The following is a 27,409-nucleotide window of genomic DNA, read 5'->3' on the forward strand; positions in this document are numbered from 1 at the left end:
GCATGGTTTCCTTAGGGAAAATCTTGCCTGTTGGAATTCCTTGAGGCGATTACAAGTAGGATAGATAAAGGGGATGCAGTGGATGTTGTATATTTGGATTTTCAGAAGGCCTCTGACAAGGTGCTACACATGAAGGTGTTTACCAAGTTCAGAGCCCATGGTATTACAGGTAAGTTACCAGCATGGTTCGAGCATTGGCTGATCGGTAGGAGGCAGCGAGAGGGAATAAAAGGATCTGTTTAGAGGCAATAAAAGGATTCAATGTGGTAGGGAAATTCTAGGCAGTTTCTAGAGTAGGTTACATGGTCGGCACAACATTGTGGGCCAAAGGGCCTGTAATATGCTGTAGATTTCTACGTTTCTATGTTTTCTGATTGTCTGCCAGTGACTAGTGGTGTTCCGCAGGGGTTGGTGTGAGGACTGCTTCTTTAAGTTGTATATCATGATTTAGGTAACAGAATAGATGGCTTAATTGTCAAGTTTGCAGATGATACGAAGATTGGTGAGGGGCAGGTAGTGTTGAGGAAAGAGGAAGGCTGCTGAAAGACTTAGACAGATTAGGAAAGTGGGCAAGCAAGTGGCAAAAGAAATACTATGTTGGAAAATGTATGGTCATGCGCTTTGGTAGAAGAAATAAATGTGCGAACTATTTTCTAAACGGGGAGAAAATTCAAAAATCTGAGATGTAAAAGGACTTGGGAGTCCTTGTGCAGAACGCTCTAAAATTTAACTTGCAGGTTGAGTTGGTGGTGAGGAAGGCAAATGCAATGTTAGCATTCATTTCAAGAGGTCTAGAATACAAGAGCAAGGATGTGATGTTGAGGCTTTATAAGGCATCGGTGTGGCCTCATCTTTAGTATTGTGAACAGTTTTGGGCTGCTTATCTAAGAAAAGATGTGCTAGCACTGGAGAGTGTTCAGAGGATGTTTCTGTGAATGAAAGGGTTATCATATGTGGAATACGTACACAACACTGGAAGAACTCAGCAGGTCAGGCAGCATCTGTGAGAAAAGAGTAGCCAACGTTTTGGGCCAAGACCCTTCATCAGGACCCTTCATCACATGAGGAATGTTTGATGGCTCTGGTCCTGTACTCGCTGGAATTTAGAAGGATGATGGGGGAATTTGAACAGAGTAGATGTAGAAAGGACGTTTCCCAAGGTGGAGGAGTCGAGAACAAGAGGGCACAGCCTCAGCATAGAGGGATATCCATTTAAAACTGAGATATGGAGAAATTTCTTTAGCCAGAGGGTGGTGAATTTGTGGAAGTTGTTACCATATGCAGCAGTGGAGGCCAGGATTTTGGGTGTACTTAAGGAGGGGATGATAGGTTCTTCATTGGACATGGTATCAAAGGTTATGGGGGGGGGTGGGGGAAGGCCAGGGAGTGAGGCTGAGGAGGGGTAAAAAAGAATCAGCCACGATTGAATGGTGGAGCTGACTTGATGGGCCAAATGGCCTAATTCTGTTCTTATCTCTTATGGTCTTCCATCTTTTATTCCTCCGACTGCTCTGATTCTGCTAATTTTTCTTTTTCTCTCTCCTTCCTGATTCCAGAAAAGGGTTTTGAGTTTGGAATATCAACTGTTTCTCTTTCTACTGACGCTGACCAACCTGCAAAGTGTTTCCTGCACTTCTTTCAATTTCAGCTGCATTCCATTTTCCTACTTCATTAGTGAGCGAAGATCAACCGGGGTCTTTATAACAGTACGTATAGCTCAGTTCTGTTCATTTATTTAATCACTGAGCTACATAATATCGGGAGCCAGCTGCTGGAATGTGTGGTGACACTTGCACATCTTCATGTTGTGTTGGTTACTAAGGCAAACAACTTTACGTTTTGATGTACACATGCTAAATAAAGACATCTGAATCCAAAGTATTTCCCCAATATATAGACTCACAGTGGGAGCCATTTGCTTTTGTCTAAATCAGACCACTTACTTCATTTTTCCAATTCTGAGCCAAGAAATGTTCAGCCACGTGAGCAGGCAGCACATTTTCCAACAACACTCTGTTGAGGTTTTCCATGGTTTCTATCTCCTCACATTCTCTTTTGAATTTGTTCTTCCACAGGAAGTCTAACCTGCAGTAATATTCATTCTGTTACAAGAGGACACAGAGATAAAGAAACAATAGGCACTTATCATCTGACTGAATTACACAAGTTATTCAAAAGTTTCTGGGGTAAATGGAATGTACACAAACTTGCCACCAGAATGGGAAAACAGAGGTAATAAAAATCAAAAATAGAATACCGAACATGACAACTTCCATCCCTAAGGCATTTCTTATGTGCAGGAAGGCACCAGAAAGTATTCTTTCATGAAGTACGAATGAACACCATAATTACCAAGCTTACAGAAAGACAATAAAGCCAAGAATGTTTTGGGCTCTTTTGTAATGCTGAATGAGAAAGGGTGACCAATAAGGAACTGAGTAAACTGTAGTAGTCAGCGCAGAAGATTGTCAATGGCACAATTTGGGTACTTCCATGCCTAAATAGATTGGATCAAAGATCACAAGTGTAGCCTCAGGGTTCATACTATGGAAATCATAACATAGGGTGCATTTAGCTGGCTGGGACTGGTGTGAAATAAATTATGAAGACTACTTTGTAATGATGCTGTATGGTCGAAGTTGACTGGATGCACGTTAAAGCATGCTAACAGTGGGAACTCTGTTTGGTTTATTAATTACAGATCAATGTCGTAAATCAGACCATAAAGATCAGCAAGCAGAGGAGCAGAATGAGGACATTCAGTCCATCAAGTCAGCTCTTATTCTATCATGACTAATTTAATATCCTTTTAAACCCTCTCTCCTGCCTTCTCTCCATTTCCCCCACTATAAATTCTCTCCTAGATTTCCCCCACTATAGGAAACATCCTCTCCACATCCACCTGTTTGGCCCTTCAACATTTGATATGCTTCAATCAGATCGTCTTTCATTCTTCTAAACTGCAGCAAGTACAGACCCAGAGCCATCAAATGCTCCTCGTACATTAACACTTACATTCCTGGAGTGATTCTTGTGAACCCCTCTGGACCCTTTCCAATGCCTACCCATTTTTCTTAGATAGAAGGCCCAAAACTGTTCACATACTCCAAGTGAAGTCTGATCAATGGCTTATTAAGCCTTAACATTGCAGCTTTGTATTTATATTCTACGGCTCTTGAAATGAATGAATGATAACATTACATTTACCGTCCTTACCACTGTCTCAATCTGCAACCTTAACCACAATACAAGTGCAATTCCAGCACCAGTTTCATCTGACCCTCCTGTACCCAACTACAACCTGAGCTAGTTTCCCCTTTGCTTTATTTCAGGGATGACTGGAGATGGAACAAAATGCCCTAACGTTATTAGATGTTTTACACTGAAATAACAGCAGCTTTTCACATGTACCAACTAATGGTGCTGGAAAACATTGTCTTGTTTTTACTGTGTACTGTACCAGCAGTTATGGTCGAAATGACAATAAAAAGTGACTTGACTTGAATTCCTAATTTTTTATATTACATTTAAAGATTCCATCAGAGATTGAGAAAAGACAAAGTTTGTCCATGTAATGACATTTTAAAAAACTAAATTTTAATATAAATTTACATTTCATAGATTTAATAAAACTGATCATTCAAAAATTGTTTCACAGAAGTTACTTTCAATTAAATATAAATTAATTCTGAGCTTTTAGTAGAAGCATTTGGAGTCATGGAGTACTGAAGCACAGAAACAAGCCCTTCAACCCATCTAGTTCATGTTACTCTGCCTAGTTCCCATAGACCATGTACTTGTGCAACCTTCTCTTAAATGTTGCAATCAAACTCACATCCGTCACTTCCCTCTGGCAGCTCGTAAATAAGGGTTTGCTTGGGATTTGAACCCTAAGTGTGTATCATTACCCTAGACCAACAAACCACCTTATGAGTTTGAAACAGTATGAATTTTCATATAAACTCTTCTCGGGCTTCCAGCCGGGTACAGGTATTTAAAGTGCAAACACGAGGAAATCTGCAGATGCTGGAAATTCAAGCAACACACACAAAATGCTGATGGAACACATAGATGCAGGCTAGGCAGCATCTGTAAGGAGAAGCACTGTCGACGCTTCGGGCCGAGATCCTTCGTCAAGACTAACTGAAAGGAAAGATAGTAAGAGATTTGAAAGTAGTGGGGGGAGGGGGAAATGCAAAATGATAGGAGAAGACCGGAGGGGGTGGGATGAAGCTAAGAGCTGGAAAGGTGATAGGCGAAAGTGATACAGAGCTGGAGAAGGGAAAGGATCATGGGATGGGAGACCTCGGGAGAAAGAAGGGGGAGGGGGGAAGCACCAGACGGAGATGGAGACTAGTCCTGATGAAAGGTCTCAGCCCAAAACGTCAAAAGTGCTTCTCCTTATAGATGCTGCCTGGCCTGCTGTGTTCCACCAGCATTTTGTGTGGGTACAGGTATTTTTTTTTGAAATTCAAATGTTTATTATTATTTATTCTTATTTTACAAAGCATCACAGCATATCATAGAGCAGATACAGTACAGCATATTTACACAGCCATCCCATGACAGGAAAACATATAAAACTAAGAAACAGAAAAAATCTTCTAATTTAAGCTTAAATTAACATACAATCAAAATTGATCCCACACGTCTTGCACTTTTCCCTCACTGTTAATTCTTCCCAACATGTGTTCATATGATGAAATCTTAACCAATTCCTCAGTCCATTCCCACACAGTGGGACATCTGGGTTTTTTCCAGTTTTGCAATATAATTCTTGCAGCTGTGATGAGACCCACCTTTAAAATAGTAAATTTGTCATTGTTTACATTAGGCATCATTGTCCTATCACCCAGGAGACAAAGCCGTGGGCACAAGGCTAGTGTAGGACCCGCCCAATTCCCTAACAAATCAAGAACTTTACACCAACATGGACGAACCATGGAACACTCCCAAATCATGTGAAAATATGTGCTCACCTCATTTTTACATTTCCAACATAAATGATTATCAACAATCCCCATTTTGTAGAGTCTAGTTAGTGTCCAATAATATCTGTGTACTATCTTATACTGAATAAATTTCCCTCTTGCTTCCCTAATATGTCTACCCACATTTGATAAAATATTTGACCACTCATTATCTTCAATATCACTTCCAAGATCCTTCTGCCATACTGCTTTGGATTGTCACACAGTTCACCCACAGAGTGCTTGAACATTTTATAAAACACTGATGCCTTATGAACTTCCTGTGGTAGTGTAAAGTATTCAGTTAAAGGGTTACGTTGTGGGCCACCATTCTTGAATACGCTACTAATGCCATGTCTTATTTGTAAATACTTCCAGAAATTCCCTTTATCTACAAAGTTATATTTCCTCTGTAAATCCACATACAACATAAAAATCCCATTCTCATAGAGATCACCTACTGTATTTATACCTTTAATCTTCCATTCTTTCCAGTTCACCATTCTTTTCCCAATGCGTATCGCAGGGTTATTCAGATCGAGGAGTATAACTGATTTAAATGTGACATTTTACAAGCTTTATGAATTATAGTCCACACACTCCTTGAGTGAAATAGTATAGGATTTAGATTAGTCTTGATTTCCACGTGTTGTGAGAGAATGTTAAGGGGAGAATGCGGTGTAGCCGGGCTCCGTTCTATAACTACCCAATCTAAATCAACATCAGCTCTGTCCCAATGTTTAGCTAACTTGGTCATTTCAAAGGATAATTAATATGCCCTGACGTCTGGTTGACTGAGCTCACCCATGTCCCTGGACATACACATCTTACTCATTTTAATTCTGGGCTTCTTCTTATTCCATAGAAAGTCACTAGTAATTTTGTTGTATTGCTTGTAGATAACATCTGAAATATTTAAAGGAAGCATCATAGAAAGATAGTTAAACTGAGGTGCTATGACCATTGACTTTACCCCAGAGTGACAGTCACAGTACCCCCCACTTATCCAGATTATTTCTTATCCTACTCAATAATGGATCATAATTTAAAGTAATTATTTCATTCAAATTCTGACTGAGTTTGACCCCCAGATACTTTATTCCAACTGGCACCCATCTGAAATTGGACTGAAATACTGAATTTGAGTAACACGATTTTGATATTGGCATAGCCTCAGATTTACTGCAGTTAATTTTATAACCAGACACTTCAGAATATAATTGACTTGTTTTCATTAGTGGGGGTAAGGAATTAGGAGGGTCACTAATCAGTAACAGAATATCGTCAGCACATAGCATCAACTTATGCTCCTTTCCGCCTCCCTTCACCCCTCTAATATTTCGATCTGCTCTAATCATGACTGCCAACAGTTCCAAAGAATCGTAAATAACAGTGGGGAGAGGGGGCAGCCTTGGCGAGTACCATGTGAAATGTTGAAAACTGGGGATATGATACCATTTGTAATAACTGCAGCCTTAGAGTTTTTATTCAAAACTCTAACCCATGATTTAAAGATAGAGCCAAACCCAAAGAATGACAAGGCTGTGGTTAAAAATCTTCACTCCGCCCTGTCAAAGGCCTTTTCAGCGTCCAGGGAGATGGCAGTAACTGGGTTACTACTTGTGGAGTTCAGCCATATTAAGTGCAGTAACCTCCTTAAATTGTCAGTTGGGAATCTGCCTTTAATGAAGCCAGCCTGGTCAGTGTTAATTATAGATGGCAATACTTTCTCTAATCACAAAGCCAGTCAGTATCTTACAGTCCACACTAATTAAGCTTATAGGCCTATAATTGGAAGGGTCTATTGCATCCCTGTCTTTTTTTGGGATCAACGATATTAATGTATTAGGTAAAGATTCCAAATTAAATGCTTCTGAATAGATTTTTGTTAGAATAGGAGCCAATATGTCCAGAAATTTCTTAAAATATTCAACTGGGAAGCTATCCATACTTGGAGATTTCCCCACTTTCATAGCCGCAATAGCCTGTCTGACCTCATCCTCGGTAATTGGGGCATCCAAGGACTCATCTTGTTGTGGGGATAATGTAGGCAATTTTATGTTAGCAAAATACTGATTCAGCTCCTCCTGGTCATGATTAAACGGTGATGCATATAGATTTTCATAGAACTGTTGAAAGAATTCATTTATTTCTTTAGATGATGACACTAATGTATCCCCTTTCTTAATTACAGGTATAACACTATCCGTGTTCTGCTGCTTTAAATATCGTGTCGGCAGCTTACCAGCTTTGTCACCACCTTCATAGAAACCTGTTTTTAATCTAAATAATGCATATTCTGCTTCTTTGTTATATATGTTATTGAGCTGGAATTTCAAATTGCACAGATCTTTGTATATAAGTCATCGGTATATTGTCTTGATAAGACCTTTTCCAATGTGGTTATTTCTGCCTCCAGATTTTTTATTTGCTCCATGCTTTCCTTCTTCCTTTTAGACGCTCGTGCTATTAATTTTCCTCTTATATACGCCTTGGATGCCTCCCATACGGAGGACAGCTTTACTGAGCTCCCTACGTTCAATTCAAAAAACGAAGTCAGATCTTCAGACAGCTTATCACTGAAATCCTCATCTTTTAACAGCATAATATTCATTTGCCATCTACCCCCCTTCCCCTTTCAGTATTTAAATCAATTTGAATTTCAACTGGTGCATGGTCTGATAATGCTTTTGGGCCAATTTTACAGTTTATCGCCTGTTCAACAATGGAATTGGATATTAGAAAAAAATCTATTCTGGAGTAGGATTTATGTCGATGAGCGAAAATGTATATTCTTTTCCGGATAGATTCACCAATCACCGTATATCCACCAGACCGATATCCTCAAGAAGTTGATGTAAAGCTGCCTTGTCCCTAGGTAAAGGTGATGTCTGAAATCTGTTTTTATCAATAACAGGGTCCATTACTTGGTTAAAGTCTCCTGCTAAAATTATTTTTCCTTCCTTGGCACCTAAAATTTTGTTTACCTTGTTAAGAAAGTCTGGGTCTTCCTTATTAGGTGCATATATGTTACAAAGTACTACCTTCACCCCATTAATAAGCGCATCTATACAAATTACCTTCCTTGTCCTTAAATTCTCCAAGCAATACAAAATAAAGTTTTTGGTTAACTAAAATCATTGTCCCATTTTGTTTGCTATTAAATGATGAATAGAATACCTGGCCCACCCAATCTCTTCTAAATTTCAGTGCTTCAGCATCTTTAAAATGTGTTTCCTGGACAAATGCAAAATCAATTTGTTTACCTTTAAGGTATGATAAAATCTTTTTCCTCTTGATTGGGTTTCCACACCCATTAATGTTCCATGATATGAAGTTAACCATTTTCATGTCCTAAACTTCATGCACATGTGCAAAAATATACATTTTTCCAGATGACTGAGTCTGGAATGCAATAATTCAAAAAAAAATATCCAAAGAAAAACCTGCTGTACTCTATTCCCATGCTCAATTATTACTGACAAACACCGCAAATGCTGCGCTTTCAAACAATTAGACAACCAACATAACCCAAAAACATAGCGATAATATATTCCTGCCAGACTAACTAACAAATAAAAACAAATAGGCAGGATAAACTCAACAAAGAAACGGAAAAGAAAAAGACACATGACATGGTCCGCGAAGTACCGTGCCAGCTGGTAAGCCGAGCACTAAACAGACCGCTTTATCCAGCTCCCCACTGTTGTACCTAAAAAGTTACCTCCACCTATTACTGTCTCTCAGTCAATGCCAGCGCTGCACTTTTCCCGAATGAATTTCACTGCTTCTGCAGCAGTGGTAAAGAACTTGTTCTTTCCTTTCCACCTGAAGCGTAGACCTGCTGGATAAGCGAGTGTATACCTCATGTTGATTCTATGCAGCATTTTCCGAGCCGTAGTGTGGTGAACTATGTGCCTGTCTGGACACGCCCCCTGCTGACTGCTCCTGTGGCTCCTCCCACAGGCCCCTGTATAAAGGCAATCTGAGGCCTGACGCTCGGCCTCAGTCTCCAGGACAAAGTATGATGGACACTCACTCCTGGTTCCTTCTTCCAGTCAATAAAAGCCGATATCTCGCCTTACGTCTCAGTGTGAGTTATTGATGGTGCATCACGTAGTAAATGCCCTCTGTTTTTCAGCCAATTCTCTGGACATATCTGGAAAGAAGGAGACTTTGCATCCCTCCCACTCGACACCTGTCTTTGGTTTGGCCGCTCGCAGCACTTTCTCTCTGGCCGAAGAGCGCAAGAATCGTATTAAGACCAGCCTGGAGGGGGTGACCCTCGCCCGGCCTCGGAACCGGGACCCGATGCGCCCTCTCAGTCTCAAACTCTGTGTTCAGTTCGATGCCAAATCCTCGGACATGATTCTTTGCACACACTTTATCAGACTGCCCGTTTCGGAAACCCTCCTTTAGACCGATCAGCCTGACGTTGTTGCGTCTGCTCCTGTTCTCAAGTTCCTCGACATGGTTCCACAGCAGGTCCGAGCGTTTATTATTCTGCTCACTGGCACCCACCAGTTGCACAGTGGTGTCCTCCACACAGGAGAGGCAACCCTCGGCTTCCATCAGCCTCTCTTGAATGGTATTGACGGAGTTCTTCAACTCCATTGTTGTTTCTTTAATTGTAGATACATCGGTAGCCACTCTGAGCAGAATGGAACTTATACGACTAACCTCAGCCAGTAAGTTCTCCATGTTGGAGCCTTGGTCAGTCTGTGTTGTTAGCGTGCCTTGAGCTTCAGATTGCGGGCCCTGTCTTGTAGCCACGTGGCTCGCTGTACCACTCTTCGAAGGTCTTGGCATCGTACCAAATTATTTTGCAAAGTTGTTATATTTTAGTGAAAAAAACAAACAGTTTTTCACTGTAGAACAGCTGTATCTGAATAAGGCCGGATAAATATGCTCTAATTGATAGAATTTTATGGTGGGCTGTCGGAGCTCCACTAACATGCAGCCATCTTGCCTGGCACCCATGTGATGTCTCACCAGGTATCTATTTTAAATAATATTTCGATACCTGAAGCAAGCTGGAAGCTTGAGAAGAGTTTATTCATCATATATGCCAGGAAAGTATTAGATTCTTTTTCACTATGTAACTTACCCATCACCTGCAGTTCCAGCTTTGGGCTGGATAGGGGAGGAAGATTGACTTTCACTCTCCCTATCATGGAGACATGCAGGAAGTTGAGGTATAGTAAAGCCTCTTAGCAAGTAGGTCTTGCTGAGGAATAGCCCCAGGAATGCCCTGACCATATTTGATATAAGGGAAGACTGGGGTTGGAGTTTGCCTTCTGCCAAAGTTGTCATGCCTTTAACATTTTCAAATGATTCTGATTTTGAGGCATGTAAAACTATTAAAAAATAACATAATTAGAAAGGAATATTTATAATTACATTATTTATATCACTGAGAAATGTTAAAAAACAGGGAAATAAATAAATAAATAATTTGAAAAAAATAGCTCAGCTTGTCCTTTTCTTCTTATGCCCAAATTGAGATTCCCCACTCAAATGACACAAGAGAGATTCTGTAGTTGCTGGAATTTTGAGCAACACACACAAAATGCCGGAGGAACTCAGCAAGTCAGGCAGCATCTACAGAGGGGAATGAGCAGTTTTGGGCCAAAACCTTCATCTACATTTTGTGTGTATTACAATTCATATGGTTTAGGACTTGAATACTCAACCCAGTCTGACTGCTGTAGGATAGGAGGCAAATAACAGGACTCTACCAGCTGCCTTTGTGGTTATTTGGGACCAGCTGTTCGTTTTGGAATTGCTGGCCAAAGGTGAACAGTTCAACTTGCATCTTGGCTTCCACTGAGGACCCGGCCAACACTGGTCTTCAGGCCCCTCTCCTCTCTCTTTCACTGATTTACTTCCTGTCAGCTGTTACCAAGTAGCAAATACATTACCTGTGATGGTGTTTGTACATTATTTCCCTCTTTTGACCAAATAAGAGCCGGAAAGGCCTTCTAGCAATGATTCAGAGCCTCTGTGTCATTACAAAAGGGCCCCGTTCATAGCACATAGGGTTAAGAGGCAGGAGAAGGAAGACCTCGCACTAGCGACCCGCTACAACTAGGTGACAGAGCTCCACTTACAACCCAGTTAACACGAGAAGAAACTGACTGAAAAGGGGTAAGAATTGAAGCAACAATGTAGAACTGGTTCTATGGCCCAAGCTCTTACTTCAACTGGAAATTGATCCTCACAACATGATCGTGGGATTAAACAAAATACTTTTGTAGCTCTTAAATCAGTTAAACCATATCTATTAAACATAAATGAATTTTAAAGTATTTCAGCTTCAAAACCAGAAACATAGACCTCTGAGTAATATTGCCAGGTTACTCCAGGAAATATTAATCACTTAAATGTCATTGAGGTCAATGTTGTCCAATATTATGATGTCTTTATGCATTATTAATAAACTTTAGTTGTTTCTACATACCTCTGGGATTCAATTACTTTCTGTCTGGTTCTGTTCCCTAGTTGGGCAGTCTTTCTTTGATTCTGTTAAGGTTATTATTCTCTGGATTTATTGAGTATGCCCACAAGAAAATGAATCTTAGGGTTGTATATATGTTCTTTGATAATAAATTTACTGTGGTGTCAAAACCAAACCAAAACGATAGCTGCTGCCTGCGACCCTGTGGACCTGTTATACTTGCATGACATGCCCTCAGCTCCAATGATTGCTCCAGAAGTCGAATCCTTTATTCAATCCTTTATTAGCAATTAGCAAGCGTTCAATCTTGATGAGGTGGAATTTAAGCATACCCAAGTGTAAGCTAAGAGCAATTAAGCAGTATTGAGCGGTCAGCAAAAGAGACAACATCCGCTGGTCTGGAGCTACAAACTGCCATGAAATAGGCAAGAATCCATAACTTATTCCCCTCGAGTTTTCCATGTCCCCGCTCATGTGACTGATTACCACGATACACATAATAAACATGGAACACAGATTACAATGCAGATAGAAAACCAACACATGGCTCCAGCATTCACTTCGAACTTTAAAAAAATGCTATTCAGAGAACATTAGCCTCACCTGTCTGGCCAGAACAAGAAGGGTGACAAAGAAAATGAAAAGGGAGATAGAGCCCATTGTCTTCAGATCCTTCAGCACACCAGGCCTGACAAAGGAGAAGGAAATGCATGTCAATAATTTAATGATAAAGTAAAGCTATGACACCAGATCACTTTATAATAGTCAAAATTATCATTAACAGTCATTACTTTTTTTTATTTGTTGACCTTTAAATCCCTTTTCTTTAATTTCTACTTTTCATTTCATTCTATCCATTTTGATTCTATTTCACTTATTATTCATTGCAAAATGTAATATCTGCTTCTTTCAAAAACATTGATTAACATAAACAGAAAATGTAAGTCAACACGAGCGAATCTGCAGATGCTGGAAATAAAAACACAAAATGCTGGCAGAACTCAGCAGGCCAGACAGCATCTATGGGAGGAGATAGTGACGATGTTTCGGGCCGAAACCCTCCTGATGAAGGGTTATGTGAGAAGGTAATAGGTGAAGCCTATTGGTGGTGGAGGAAGCATGAAGCAAGCGGGTGATAGGTGGAAAAGGTGAAGGCTGGAGAAGAAGGAATCTGATAGGAGAAGAAAGTGGTCCATGGGAGAAAGAGAAGGAGGAGGGGCACCAGGGGGAGGTAATAGGCAAGTGAGAAGAGGAGAAGCAAGTGGGAAACTGGTGTGGGAGATGGAAGAAAAGGGAAGGGGCAGGAGGGATAAATTATCAGTGATTAGATAAATTATGGATTGCTCTAGCAAAACCCTGGCAGACATGATAGGCCAAACTACTTTATGTGCTGTAAAAGACTAAATGCTCAAAATCTGAAGAGAGAAATGTAAAGAAGTTACCTCTCTATGTCAATAGTTTTGTATAGCATTTTGCTATAATCATCAAAGAGCGAGGCATGGGTTTGCAGAAGTATAACATTGTAAACCACGACAGCAATCAGCATCAGCAGCATTTTTAGCTCGTAGTTTATTCGCAGGAACACAGAGCATGATATCAGTCCCAAAATACAGCTGTACAGGAAGTACTGTGGCAGAAAAGTTACGCAATTAAATTTATTGTCGTGAACTCTATTAAAATGAATGTAACTTTCTGAAACAAATAAAAAATTCATAATATTAGTCTTGTTTTACAGTTACAAAAATCCTCTTGAAGTTGCAAATTATAGAATATCTGAATTTATTGTCGGCATGATTCAATGTAAAACATATCTTGTGCTTCAAAACACAAGCTGGAAATCACGTCAAGAGCTCCATGGAGAGAGTAATGCTGGCCCTGAAGGGACACTGGATTGATTTAATAGCTAATTTGGCTAGCAGGACTTTTTTGAGCAGGTTTGATTAGGTAGTTAAAGTGATGAAAGAACTAGACTCTGACTTGGTGACAAGACTATTAAATTAGCTGAGTTGCAGGGAACCCCTGGGTAAGTTATATAAACGTAGAACTTTTCGGTGGTAAATGCTCATTGTTTTTCTCATGGGAGATCGTTGCTCTGTGGAAATGGATGCTCACCTAGACAGTGAGTGGGGGTTCAATGCAAGCACCCTAAACGGAGTCAGAGGAGTTCCAAGTTATCAATTTGTGCAGAAAGTTGGTGGGATGCATTGGGGGAGATAGGAAGTAGTCACTTGTAGCATGTGGAACTAGGTTTGTCTACATTTTGGGAGTAAAGGAAACATTTCCTAGTATACTTGCCTTTGCTTACTATCACTGCCCCCACCGTCACCCAAGTCTGAAAATGAAAATCACCTAGACACTTCAAAAAAAAACTTAGCAGTGAGATTAGATGACTCCTGACTGAAGTGAACAAGGCAGTCAGGTTACCAACACAGCACAGCAGTTGTGTGGCTGGACAGTTTAAGTAGTTCAACTGTTTGTTTCTTGTCTATATTTTGATAAGCATGTCTTAATTTCATATTCCATGAGTACGCTTTAAACTGTTTAAAAAATTCTAAAGTATAGAGGTAATAGATTCCCAAATTAACTAATGGCAATTACTTTTCACTTAAATTGTTCATAGGAATGGGTGAAAAGTTTGTACAATATCAAAATGGCTTATGTTCTGCATTGGAATCAAAGTCAACAATCAAACTACAGCACTTGCTTATTGCTGTAATATTGTGAATATTAATCTATCAGATACCATTAGAGTAGAATTTTTTTTAAATTGCACTTAAATTCCTCTTTCCTATGTTCTTAGGTAATAATTAATTATAAAGCATTTCATTGGAAGTTGCTGACAATTCCAGTGTTATTGGTTGTTAGTGCAAATGATGTACATGTGAAAAATAAACCTGATTCTGATTCTGCTGACTTGTCCTTTGTGGATGAAAATTCCACTTTGATTCCAAGTATGACCCATCAGAAAAGTATTCACTCAGCACAAAACTTCCAGTGAAGCTTCACATTATCAGATCACTTTCTTTCTTTGATACAACAATCCTGAACAATCTGCATCACTGTTGCCATTTTACAGATCAATATGCCTTGTCACTTTATGGATATAAAATTGATCTATGTATATACAGTAAGCTACTTATGCATTTATATTTATTGTGTCTCTTTTATTACTGCGTTCTTTATCTTTTTTCATGCTGCATTGGATCCAGAGAAACATTTCATTCTCCTTTACACTGGAAATGACATTAAACAATCTTGAATCTTGCATTCAAATAAGCATTAATTAATTAATAATATAATATGTAAATATCAAATAAGGAGTCAACACATTCTAATAGAAGGTCATTAGTCTGTAATAATAGGTCTTTTTCTCTCTACCCAGATGCTGCCTGGCTCTCAGAGTATTTCCATTGCTTCCTGTTTTCATTCAGAAACCAATGGGAGCCAGTATTAATAAGTGAATACAATAGCAGATAAGCCAGTGAACAGAAAGCTATATTTGGAAAAATGGGCTCAAGATTGAATATCTGTTAATACTGGAGAACTGGACTGTAGTGTATTACTACTCACTTCTTGCTGCTGCCATCAGGAAGAAGGTTCAGGAGCCTCAGGATTCACACCACCAGGTTTAGGAACAGTTATTGCCCCTCAACCATCAGGCTCTTGAACCAGAGGGGACAATTTCACTCAACTTTAGTTGTCCCATCAATGATCTGTTCACACAACCATTGGACTCACTTTCAAGGACTCCATCTCCTGTTCTCGATATTTATTGCTTATTTGTTTATTATAATTTCTTTCTTATAGTATTTGCGTAGTTTCACGCACTGGTTGAACAGCCAAGTTGGGTGGTCTTTCATTAATTCTGTTGTAGTTATTATTCTATAGATTTATTGAGTATGCCTGCAATAAATTGAATTGCAGGGTTGTATATATGCACATTAATAATACATTTACTTTGACCTTTGAACTTGGCCAGTTGACGTGCTAGCACAGGAATGGGGTTGAGAATAGCAGGAGAATGGGTGTGAAAGGGAAAATAAATTAGCCATGATTGAATGACGGGGCAGACACGATGAGCCTAATACTGCTCCTATGTCTAACAGTCAGACAGAACTTATGCAAAGGATTGCTGACACGAATAAATTTACAAAGCAGAAAGCTCGTCAATGAACTGACACAGGGCTGGGAACCAGATATGTGAATGGAGCTGTGGGTATAATAATTATTAATTAATGATATATCACCTCACGCTGGGGCTATACAGCGTTGAGGCGCGTCCCCTGGGTGGTGGATGGGGGATCCCTCATGTGAAGGGTGCACCGGATAACATGGAAGAAGGTACCGTGAACCAACATAGCCTAGGACGGGGGTCGGCAACCCGCGGCTCCGGAGCCACATGTGGCTCTTTTACGTCTGTGCTGCGGCTCCCTGTTGCTTTGGGAAATAATTGGTTGTGGCGACCCTTTTCCTGGCACATCCGAACCGACTCACAATAAGATAGCCTACGGGGGTTTGCGAGCACAGAGCTTTGGAGCCTCTGCGCCATGGGGGGGGGGGGCAGGTTGAGGGAGGCTTAAAAGTGAGGCTGAAGATTTCGAATAAAGTTTTTTTCCTTCGACTGCAGTTACCGACTCCGTGTCGTAATTTTAGCGCTGCGTGTAGCACACCGCTACATGGTCAGTATTTAATTAATATGTTTTTTATGTTAGTTTGTTAGTTTTTGAAATGTAAATCTAAATTTGAAGATTATGGTGATCTTGTACAATCTAAATAAGACGTTGTGGCGGGCGACCCATTTCCTGACACATCCGAACCAGCTCACAATTAGCCAGCGTACAGGCTAAGGGAGATAGCCTACGGGGGTTTGTGAGTACGTGTCTTTTGCAGCATCCGCGCCCATGGGGGGCGGGTTGAGGGAGGCTTAAAAGCAAGGCTGTTTAGTTCGAATAAAGCTATCTTTGACTGCAGTTTACTGACTGCGTGTAGCAACCGCTACAACGTGTTTTTATCGCTGGCTGTCCAGAGGGGAGGTGCTGAAACGCTTTGTCGCGCGTCTGGAAGAAGTGAAAACTTTCCTGGGCAGCAAAGGGCTCAACTTTCCTGAGCTGGAACAGCTAGAGTGGCTGGAAAAGCTACACTTCATGGTAGACATGACAGCGCACCTGAACACGCTGAACACAGCTCTTCAACGGGGTAAGGACGTACAGCCCTGCACATGTTGGAGGATGTTTTGCATTCGAGCGCAAGTTGACGTTGCTTGCCAGAGATTTACAGAAAGGCACATTGTCTCACTTCCCCAATTTGAGAGAGTTCAAACAATGTCACGACATGATAAATTCGGAGTATTTACATTCTGCAATCATCGCAATGCAAACATCGTTTGGGAAACGCTTCTGTGAGTTCAGAGAGGAAAAAAACACATTATCCTTCCCGGTCACTCCCCTAAGCATCGATCCATCCTACTGAATAGGACTGCATTGTCAGGTGTGAGTCAACCTGAAGAAGTATGATAAATATTTTAATTGTGTATTATTTTACGTATATTCATATGTTTTCATTGTTCAGTGAAATAGTCCTTTTATTTTTCAGGTTGACAGCTGGCTGACGTTATTTTTGGTTTGCTGCTGGCGGCAAATTTAAGTTTGGCGTTTTTCATAAATACAAGAAGGACTCAAATAGACGTTGAGTATTTTACTTAAAAGTAACCTTCAACCCAACGTCTTTTTTTCGGAGTTCAAAATGTTTTTGTTGCATGCAGAAATGTAATTTCGTTTTCTCTGCAGGAGTTCATCAATTTCATAAATGCAACACATTATAGTTTATTTATACATAGCATAAAGGCAAAACAAAACGTTGTATGCAGTGTTATTTCATTTTAAATGTCAAACGGGTTTTGCGGCTCCCAGTGTTTTCTTTTCTGTGGGAAACGGGTCCAAGTGGCTCTTTCAGTGGTAAAGGTTGCTGACCCCTGGCCTAGGAGAAGGAACTCTGATTCCAAACCCGAGTAGATAGGACTCGTTAGCCTTGGATGGCAGCCTATCTAGCAGAGGATAAACTCTGATTTCAAACCTGGGCAGGTGGAGCTCGTTAGCATGGAAATGCCATCACCTAGGGCGGGGGTCGGCAACCCGCGGCTCCGGAGCCGCATGTGGCTCTTTTACGTCTGTGCTGCGGCTCCCTGTTGCTTTGGGAAATAATTGGTTGTGGCGACCCTTTTCCTGGCACATCCGAACCGACTCACAATTAGATAGCCTACGGGGGTTTGCGAGCACAGAGCTTTGGAGCCTCTGCGCCATGGGGGGCAGGTTGAGGGAGGCTTAAAAGTGAGGCTGAAGATTTCGAATAAAGTTTTTTCCTTCGACTGCAGTTACCGACTCCGTGTCGTAATTTTAGCGCTGCGTGTAGCACACCGCTACATGGTCAGTATTTAATTAAAATGTATTTTATGTTAGTTTGTTAGTTTTTGAAATGTAAATCTAAATTTGAAGATTATGGTGATCTTGTACAATCTAAATAAGACTTTGTGGCGACCCATTTCCTGACACATCCGAACCGGCTCACAATTAGCCAGCGTTCAGGCTAAGGGAGATAGCCTACGGGGGTTTGTGAGTACGTGTCTTTTGCAGCATCCGCGCCCATGGGGGGCGGGTTGAGGGAGGCTTAAAAGCAAGGCTGTTTAGTTCGAATAAAGCTATCTTTGACTGCAGTTTACTGACTGCGTGTAGCAACCGCTACAACGTGTTTTTATCGCTGGCTGTCCAGAGGGGAGGTGCTGAAACGCTTTGTCGCGTGTCTGGAAGAAGTGAAAACTTTCCTGGGCAGCAAAGGGCTCACCTTTCCTGAGCTGGAACAGCCAGAGTGGCTGGAAAAGCTACACTTCATGGTAGACATAACAGCGCACCTGAACACGCTGAACACAGCTCTTCAACGGGGTAAGGACGTACAGCCCTGCACATGTTGGAGGATGTTTTGGCATTCGAGCGCAAGTTGACGTTGCTTGCCAGAGATTTACAGAAAGGCACATTGTCTCACTTCCCCAATTTGAGAGAGTTCAAAAAAGGTCACGACATGATAAATTCGGAGTATTTACATTGGGCAATCATCGCAATGCAAACATCGTTTGGGAAACGCTTCTGTGAGTTCAGAGAGGAAAAAAACACATTATCCTTCCTGGTCACTCCCCTAAGCATCGATCCATCCCTACTGAATACGACTGCATTGTCAGGTGTGAGTCAACCTGAACAAGGATGATAAATATTTTAATTGCCTATTATTTTACGTATATTCATATGCTTTCATTGTTCAGTGAAATAGTCCTTTTATTTTTCAGGTTGACAGCTGGCTGACGTTATTTTTGGTTTGCTGCTGGCGGCAAATTTAAGTTTGGCGTTTTTCATAAATACAAGAAGGACTCAAATAGACGTTGAGTATTTTACTTAAAAGTAACCTTCAACCCAACGTCTTTTTTTCGGAGGTCAACATGTTTTTGTTGCATGCAGAAATGTAATTTCGTTTTCTCTGCAGGAGTTCATCAATTTCATAAATGCAACACATTATAGTTTATTTATACATAGCATAAAGGCAAAACAAAACGTTGTATGCAGTGTTATTTCATTTTAAATGTCAAACGGGTTTTGCGGCTCCCAGTGTTTTCTTTTCTGTGGGAAACGGGTCCAAGTGGCTCTTTCAGTGGTAAAGGTTGCTGACCCCTGGCCTAGGAGAAGGAACTCTGATTCCAAACCCGAGTAGATAGGACTCGTTAGCCTTGGATGGCAGCCTATCTAGCAGAGGATAAACTCTGATTTCAAACCTGGGCAGGTGGAGCTCGTTAGCATGGAAATGCCATCACCTAGGGGAAGGTGACCTCGACAGAAAATCCCTGGTCCTCCAGGTTGGGGGTTGTGCAATGGGATAACAACCAGTTCACGTAAAACAAGCAATTGTTATGGAAACCGTCAACAGATTGTCAACCACTAACCCAGATCCCGGGAAAAGCAGGGCCCCATTCAGGAGGCTGACGACGCGCTGCAACCAAACCCGTCAGGAAGCTGCAGGGCTGACAACCCTCCTTCACCCGAGGAAAACCATAATGGAGGTTCCAAAGCTGCTCTCACAGAAGAAATCTATTCTAATTGGAACATGGAATGTGAGATCGCTTTGGGAGACAGGTAGGTGCGCACAGGCAGTGAAGGAAATGAACCGATACCACCTCACACTCCTGGGCATGTGCGAAGCAAGGTGGAATACTTTTGGTGAGACCAAACTGCAGACGGGAGAAACTCTGCTCTATTCAGGCAAAGAAAAAGCGAAGGCCCGCATGAGGCTGGTGTGGCCCTGATGTTGTCCAAAGAAGCAGCTAGAAGTTTGATAGAATGGGAACCAGTGTCCGACTGTATCATCACAGCCAGGTTCGAGTTCAGATTCCAGAAGGTATCCATTATCCTGTGCTACGCCCCAATTAACAACGCAGAGGAAGAAGAAAAAGATCTCTTCTACACCCAGCTTCAAGCAGTAGTTGGAAAGGTACCTAAGCAAGATATGTTGATCATCATGGGAGATCTGAATGCCAAAGTAGGCAGTGATAACACTGGCAGGGAGAGAGAGATGGGTCAGAATGGTTTGGGGAATATGAATGAAAAGGAGAACTCCTTACCGACTTCTGTGCCTTCAACGAACTGACCATTGGAGGTACCCTCTTTCCCCACTGACACTGCCACAAGATAACCTGGGTCTCGCCTGACCATCAAACAGAGAACCAGATTGATCACGTCATAGTCCACCAGCACTGGAGAAGTTCATTGCAAGATGTAAGAGCCAAAAGAGGAGCAGATATTAGATCTGACCACCATTTCGTTGTTGCAAAGCTGAAGATGAAGCTGTCAGCCAAGAAGAAGCAACAGAACATGCGAATAAAGTTTGATGTTAGAAAACTACAGATGGAAGAGAACAAGAAAGATTTCCACATCGCCTTGCAAAACCGCTTTGGGGCTCTTCAAATAGAGGAACAATATGAGAGAACAGTGGAACACACCTGGATTACCTTCAAGCAGGCCACTGTAGGAGCCTGTGAAGAAGTACTGGGAATCAACAGTAAACCTTGGATCAGGGACGAGACATGACAGAAGGTCGAGGAGAGGAAAAAGCTCAAACAGGAGTTGAATCAGGCCAGAACCTGGCAACAGAAACAAATCGCTGCTAACAGGTACAGCGTGATGGCCAAGGAGGTGAAGAAACAGCTCAGAAAGGACAAGAGGTCATACTTCAATGAAATGGCAGAGCAAGCAGAAACAGCGGCCAGTAAAGGGGACCTCAAGGCACTCTACACGACAACTAAACTTTTGAGAGGGAAGAAAAGCAATTTCAACAGACCTATTAGAGACAAGACAGGCCATCTGCTCACTTCGGTTGAAGATCAGCTGGCGAGATGGAAGGAACACTTCCAGGAAGTATTGAATAGACCGCCACCACAGAACCCACCTGACCTGGAGCCTGGAGACCCACTCACATCAATATAGGTGAAATCACCAAGCAAGAAATCCAAGAAACCCTGAAAAGCCTGAAGAACGGCAAGGCTGCTGGAGAAGACAACATTCCTGCAGAAGCATTGAAAGAGGGTGGAGAGGTTATGGTGGACCTCTTGCATATACTGCCGAATTTGATATGGAGAACAGGAGAGATCCCATCAGATTGGAAGAAGGGCCTCCTTGTGAAGCTGCTAAAATCTGGAGATCTTTCACTGTGTGGCAAGTGGAGGGGGATCACCTTGTTGTCCATTCCTAGCAAAGTTCTCACCAGGGTCATCTTGGAGTAGATGAAAGACGCCATTGACCAGAGAATAGAGATGAGCAGGCAGGGTTCAGGAAAGAGAGATCATGCATTGACCAGATAGCTACACTTAGAGTCATTGTGGAGCAGACAATAGAATGGCAAACTCCACTATATGTGTGTTCTATTGATTTTGAGAAGGCATTTGACAGCCTGGACAGAAAGTCAATGTGGAGCATCTTACGACACTATGGTGTACCGGAAGAGATGGTGAATATCATCAAGCAGCTTTCTGATGGCTTCTCATGCAGGGTCATCCACGATGGGAGACTGTCCGAAGAGTTCCTGATCACTACTGGAGTCAGACTGGGATGCCTGCTGTCGCCTCTACTTTTTCTTGTGGTACTCAACTGGGCTACAAGAACAGCCTATGCTGGCTCAGAGAGAGGCATCCAGTGGATGTTAACAAGGAAATTGGAAGACCTGGCATTTGCAGATGATCTAGCTCTTCTCTCACACCGGCTTCAAGATATGCAGAAGAAAGTAGATTCCTTGGGAGAGACCTCACAGTGAGTAGGCCTTAAGATCAGTCAGGAGAAGACCAAAGTTCTACGCATTAATAACAAACAAGAGGAGCCATTACGGATCGAAGGACAAATAGTTGAAGATGTAGACAATTTCACCTACCATGGAAGCAAAATCAGTAAATCAGGAGGTACAGATGAGGACATCAGAGCAAGGATCAGAAAAGCCCAACATGCCTTCACAACCCTGCGACCTGTTTGGAGATCTACGGCCATCTCTGTAAAAACTAAGCTCCGTATATTCAGCTGCAATGTGAAAGCCATCCTGCTATATGGATCTTAAAATTGGAGAATCACTAACACCAGCTGCAACAAGATCCAGACCTTTTTCAACAAATGCCTCCGGCAGATCCTCCGCCTCAAGTGGTACGACAAAGTGTCAAACCTAGACTTATGGAAGGGAGCAAACCAAGAGCCCATTGTATTCCAGATAAGGAGGAGGGAGTGAAGATGGGTCGGCCACACCTTGAGGAAGAGCCAGTCGAATGTCACTCGAGAATCACTCGAATGGAATCCACAAGGGAAGAGAAGAAGAGGTCGCCCAAAGCAAACCTGGAGGCGTAGGCTTTTGGATGAACTGAAAGCCGCCGGCCAAACTTGGGAGACTGCAAAAACATCTGCTAGAGATCACAGAAAGTGGAGGACTTTTGTTGAGGCCCTAAGCTCCATAAGAAGCGAAAAGGATTAAACCTCTAACCCTAATGATATATCAGTCATTAATAAATTTATATGCTTGTAAGCATGTCCAATATTACTGAAAGGTCATGAGCTACAAGTCCATACAATGTACACACTGTTAAGCAGACACCTCACAGCAGTCAGACCATTAAATCAACAAGAGGAGAGTAGCAATACAGAATTAATGGAGCTGTGAGATTAGTCATATTTCAGTTCTAAAGGATGCATCGGAATGGGGCATCTGGACACGTCTGTACATGATGAGAGAGCAGTTAGTAAAGCATTTGGGATCCAGGGATTTATAAATAAAAATGACTAAGTACAAATGACAAGAATTTATGTTGAATTGTAACCAAACACCGATCAAGTTATAACTTAAATATTGCCTACAATTCTGATCTTATGTCAGGAAGGATGTGTTGGTCCTCGCATGGTTGCAGTGGTGGTGGTGGTGGGGGAGATAAAAACTTGCTAAATGGTTTCAGATTGGTTCAGGGATTGGAGTTTTCTCTGGATCAAAGAAGACTGATAAGAGATTTGACAGAGTTGTGCCAAATCAGAATTGGTTCAGAGAGAAGCTTCTCCCACTAGCATCAAAGTCTATCCATTTTTAGGCAACGAACAGAAGATTGAGAAAAATAGAAGTGAGGGAAGAGTGGGAAATGTCAGTTGAATGTGGCAAGAAGGATGGGACAGAGAGCGGAAAGGGAGGCATTTATATCAAATACAAAAGAGTGTTACAGGTACTAGGGTAGGCAGTGGATACAAAAGAGAGGGACCTGTGTGGGCTCGGTTACGGCTGAGGCACTGTGCAAAACATTGAAAATGACAGGGGAACACCAGACAGGATTGTGTGAGGAATGTCAGGAAGAGGAGTCAGTAGAACATGTAATTCTGAGTTGCAGGAAGTATGCGATACAGAGAGATGATGAGAATTAATCTAAGGCAATTGGGGGTGCAGGAATTCATAGTAAAAGGGTTTCTGGGCATGGGTGAGAGAGCACGGGTTAGGGCACTTTTAGCTTTCTTAAGGGCTCAGTATCAGCACTATGGTCCAGCTGACATATAGAGGTCCTTCACCCCAGAATGCTCATGACTAGCTGTGTCAAAGAGCAAAGCAGTTTTGTTTGCTGTGAAAATTGTTAACTCACTTATTAGTTGTAAACTGTATCTGACATTCAAAGACATTTAAGAACTATTTAAGCTGAAAAACGTCACCTCAGACATGGAGAAATAAAGTTAATCAGAACATAAAGGTCGGCTTTATTTGTCACATACACATTGAAACATCAATACACACAGTGAAACGCGTCGTTTTGTGTCAGTGACCAGCATAGTCTGAGGAACGCGCTGGGGAAAACCTTCAGGAGGCATCACAATTCCAGCACCAGCATAGCTTACTAACCCTCACCTTAACCCGTAAGTCTTGTAAACGCCCGGTAAAAACCCCCGCGGTCTTGGGGAGAATGTACAACCTCCTTATTGACAGTGGTGGGATGGAACTCTGATTGGTATATGCTGCCATTATAAAGCATTGTGCGAACTGCTACACTATCATACCACCCCTCATGCCTAACTATTACCCAATCTTAGGTAAAATAATTTTTAAAAAAGACACCTGCTTTCCCTCCTTGCCTCCTTTTCCACAGGTCTACAGTTTGCATTGAAATCAGTGAGATTTCAATTCCTATACCAGGTCTGACCTACTGTAGGACCTGAGAGACAAATTCACCAGCATAAAGCTGAAGAATCCCAGCAAGATGCAGCTTAGCCTTTGGGCTCAATTAACTCCTGCAATGGAGAGGACAGCAAGATGCAAAGCCATCTGTCAATCAGTAAATCCCAGCATTCTGATCTGGTGCATTGTCACTGAGCTGTAGGAAGACAGTACATTGGTGCTGGGAATTTCTATTGCACTATATAATTTTACAAATGTCAGCTTTGGCAGGGAGGCGATAAAATACTGACAATAAAAGAATGCCTTGTAAGTCCATGGGCACGACTCAATAAATAGATACAAACTGAAAAACAATTGTTAAACTCCAGTACTTTAAAATACTTTAAATGTTCATCTGCAATTTACATAATTTAGAAATTGTCAAATGATCGATTCTCAACAACATTTGAAGAGTATTTTCTTATTTAAAATGTTATAATTACTGCAAAGATAAAATGGTTTCAATAGATACTCAGTATAAAATGCAATTCATAATGAAGGAGCTGACAAGTGTAATTGTACTCACTGGCAAGAAGAAACAGTCATTGTGCATGGAACACACAGCTTGTCCATTTATAGATTGCAAACTGCCATTTGTGTTGTTCACTGAGATGGAAGTTACCGCTGAGTTCTTCAAAAAAAACTGAAGGAAAAAAAATTGAAATGAGAAATAAACAGATGATGAAGATAAAAGTTCTTGTAGGTGTTACATCTCCAAAGACAATTGAAATGAGATACCTTATTTCAGTTCATATATATTATTTTGTGACAATATATGAAGTCACTGAATATCTTTAATGATCAAATAACCCTCAACTAATGATTTGGCAATTAATAAGACATTTGTTAATGCAATCATTTTGTTTTTTCGTAAACATTGGTTATGTATACACACATATTTATAGCATACACCTGTATTTTTGTTTCTTTCAAATGCATCATATCTTAGTACAATATGTATATACTGAGATCTAATATGCTTTTGAAGCACAAAGATAACAGTAGGTTGTCTGGGAGAAAATCTGGAATCTGTGAGCATAGAGGGATTTGGGAATACAGATCTATAACTTGTTGAAAGTGGTGTCACAAGTAGATAAGGTCATAAGGAGAGGTTTTGGCACCTTGGCCTTCATAAACCAAAGTATTGAGCATAAGTGTCTGTGATGTTATGTTGAAGTTCTTTAAGATATTCAGTAATTTGGTGTCACCTACCTGTAGGAAAGTTATCAATAAGATTGAAAAAGCACAGGGAAAATTTACAAGATGTTGCGGGGACTTGAGTACCTGAGTTATGGGGAAAGATTAAATAGATTTAGGACTTTATTCCCTAGAGTATCGAATGAGGGGAGATTTGATAGAGGTATACAAATGTATGACAGGTTTAGATAGGGTAAATGCAAGCAAGCATTTTTCACTGAGATTGGGTGGGAGACTAGAACTAGAGGTCATAGGTTGTGGGCGAAAAGTGGAATATTTAAAGAGAACTTGAGAGAACTTAGCTCAGAGGGTGGTGTGAGCGTGGAACCTGCTGCCAGGGGTAATGGTGGATGTGGGTTTGATTTCAATGTTTAAGAGAAGCTTGAACAGGAGGGGTATGGACGGCAGGTCAGTGTGACTAGGCAGAATTCAACACAGGTTTGAGGGGCCAAAGAGGCTGCTTCTTTGCAGTAATGTTCTATGTCTCATTGGCCATCCAGCAGTTTTGTTAATTCTGGACATTGGTGTGTGATGAGGAAGAAGTCAAAGGTTCCATGCTCATCAGAATGACAAATTATTCTTAATGGTTTTGTTAATATTGCTGGTAGAAATATATTTTATCGTGAAAGATTGAAAGGTGAGAGGATATCAAAACTGAACTACATGTGAACTCAATATACACTCTGACTTTCAAAGAAACCGTTGTCGGTCCTGAATAATATGCTATTAAATATTCTGCAGATACTGAGACTTGTAAGCAGATTTATGGTTGGACAAAAAACAGGATCCATTTGCACAGAAAGCAATTATTATTGGCAACACTTCCCTGGGAACCTATGGAATAGCACAAGAGTTAGACTTAGGGTAAAGATAATTCACCAAGTTAATCACACGAAGGCTTTGTCCATTTGTTGGTGATTGAAATGAAGATTTGTACAGACAACAGGATTTCAAATGAGGAAAATAAAATACAGGCAGAGTTTAAAGCAGAATAGACCTGTTTCTTTTAGATTTCTTTAATATAGATATAATCCAATGAACTTGGGTTGGAAGGAAGTCAACCATCTGCAGGACACATTGGTGGCTCAGGGACGTGCAAGTGCTCGCAGGCATCCTGGAATGGCCCAGATGAGAGTAGGGCCATATTACTAGGGTGTTTCATACAAGGGTCCCTCTAATAAAACAACTTGGTTCAAAATTCAGCTCAATGTTTCAAAGTGAGTGTTGCTCAGGAATAATATCATCAAGTGCATTACTGACTCTAAAAGAACATCAGAGATGGAAGGATGAATTAAGGCACAAGGTAGCTGAACCATTTGACAGGGAAACATGAAGAGGAGCAATTTATTCCGGGTGAAATCAATTTTCGGCTGTAAACCACTGGAAAATATCAGGCTCACCGATCCAATTTGAAGGTAGCACTTTACAGTGGAATGAAATTTTTAGGTTCTACTGCAACTCCTCTGAAAATAAAATCATTCACAAGTGCATACAGGAAGATTGTGACCAGATTCTGGCAAGAGCTATTAAACGACAAATTGCCTTTTTGCTCCATTGGTGCTGGGCAATATTGTTCTCAAACGGGAAAGATCCTAACCACCTACCTTGGGTAGTGCTTTGCTCAACGTGAACATCCAGGTGTCAGCATGGACACGGACCACAAATCCTATAGCCTCATAAATACTGCAGTTCAGAGAACAAGTCAGTCTTCCTCTTTTGACAGGGCACGGGTCAGCTATAGTAATATTCAAGCCCATACCATCCAGGGCAAAAGAGTTCATTCATTTGTACCTTTCCTCAGCTACTGCATCAAGGCTGTAGAGTACACTGTGTAAAAACCATGCCACAGATGTTCACTCAGGATACTCTGACGGCATCTCCCAAACTTGTGGCCTCTACCACTAAGAAGGTCAAAGGCAGCAAGCACATGGAAACACCACCAAGTGGCATACACTCCTGATCTGGAAAAATGTCCCTACCTTGTTACAGATGTCCCTTTGGTTCTGGCTGTGCCTTTGCAAGTACAATTGTTGCCTTT

At 41.2% G+C, this 27,409-nt stretch overlaps 1 protein-coding gene across 1 annotated transcript in view; it reads right to left on the bottom strand.

The window, feature by feature from the left end:
* LOC132378312 (adenylate cyclase type 2-like) overlaps window positions 1-27,409 on the bottom strand; it is a 507,293-nt gene that overhangs the window by 31,319 nt on the left and 448,565 nt on the right. The window contains exons 20-23 of the mRNA XM_059945128.1: window positions 24,701-24,817; window positions 12,870-13,054; window positions 12,031-12,115; window positions 1,944-2,102 (exon numbers count right to left, since the gene is read on the bottom strand). Of these exons, the coding sequence (XP_059801111.1) occupies window positions 1,944-2,102; window positions 12,031-12,115; window positions 12,870-13,054; window positions 24,701-24,817 (546 nt within the window). The remainder of the gene's footprint in view (window positions 1-1,943; window positions 2,103-12,030; window positions 12,116-12,869; window positions 13,055-24,700; window positions 24,818-27,409) is intronic.

This window comes from Hypanus sabinus, chromosome 20 (genome assembly GCF_030144855.1).
Source record: "Hypanus sabinus isolate sHypSab1 chromosome 20, sHypSab1.hap1, whole genome shotgun sequence".
NCBI classification, from domain to species: domain Eukaryota; kingdom Metazoa; phylum Chordata; class Chondrichthyes; order Myliobatiformes; family Dasyatidae; genus Hypanus; species Hypanus sabinus.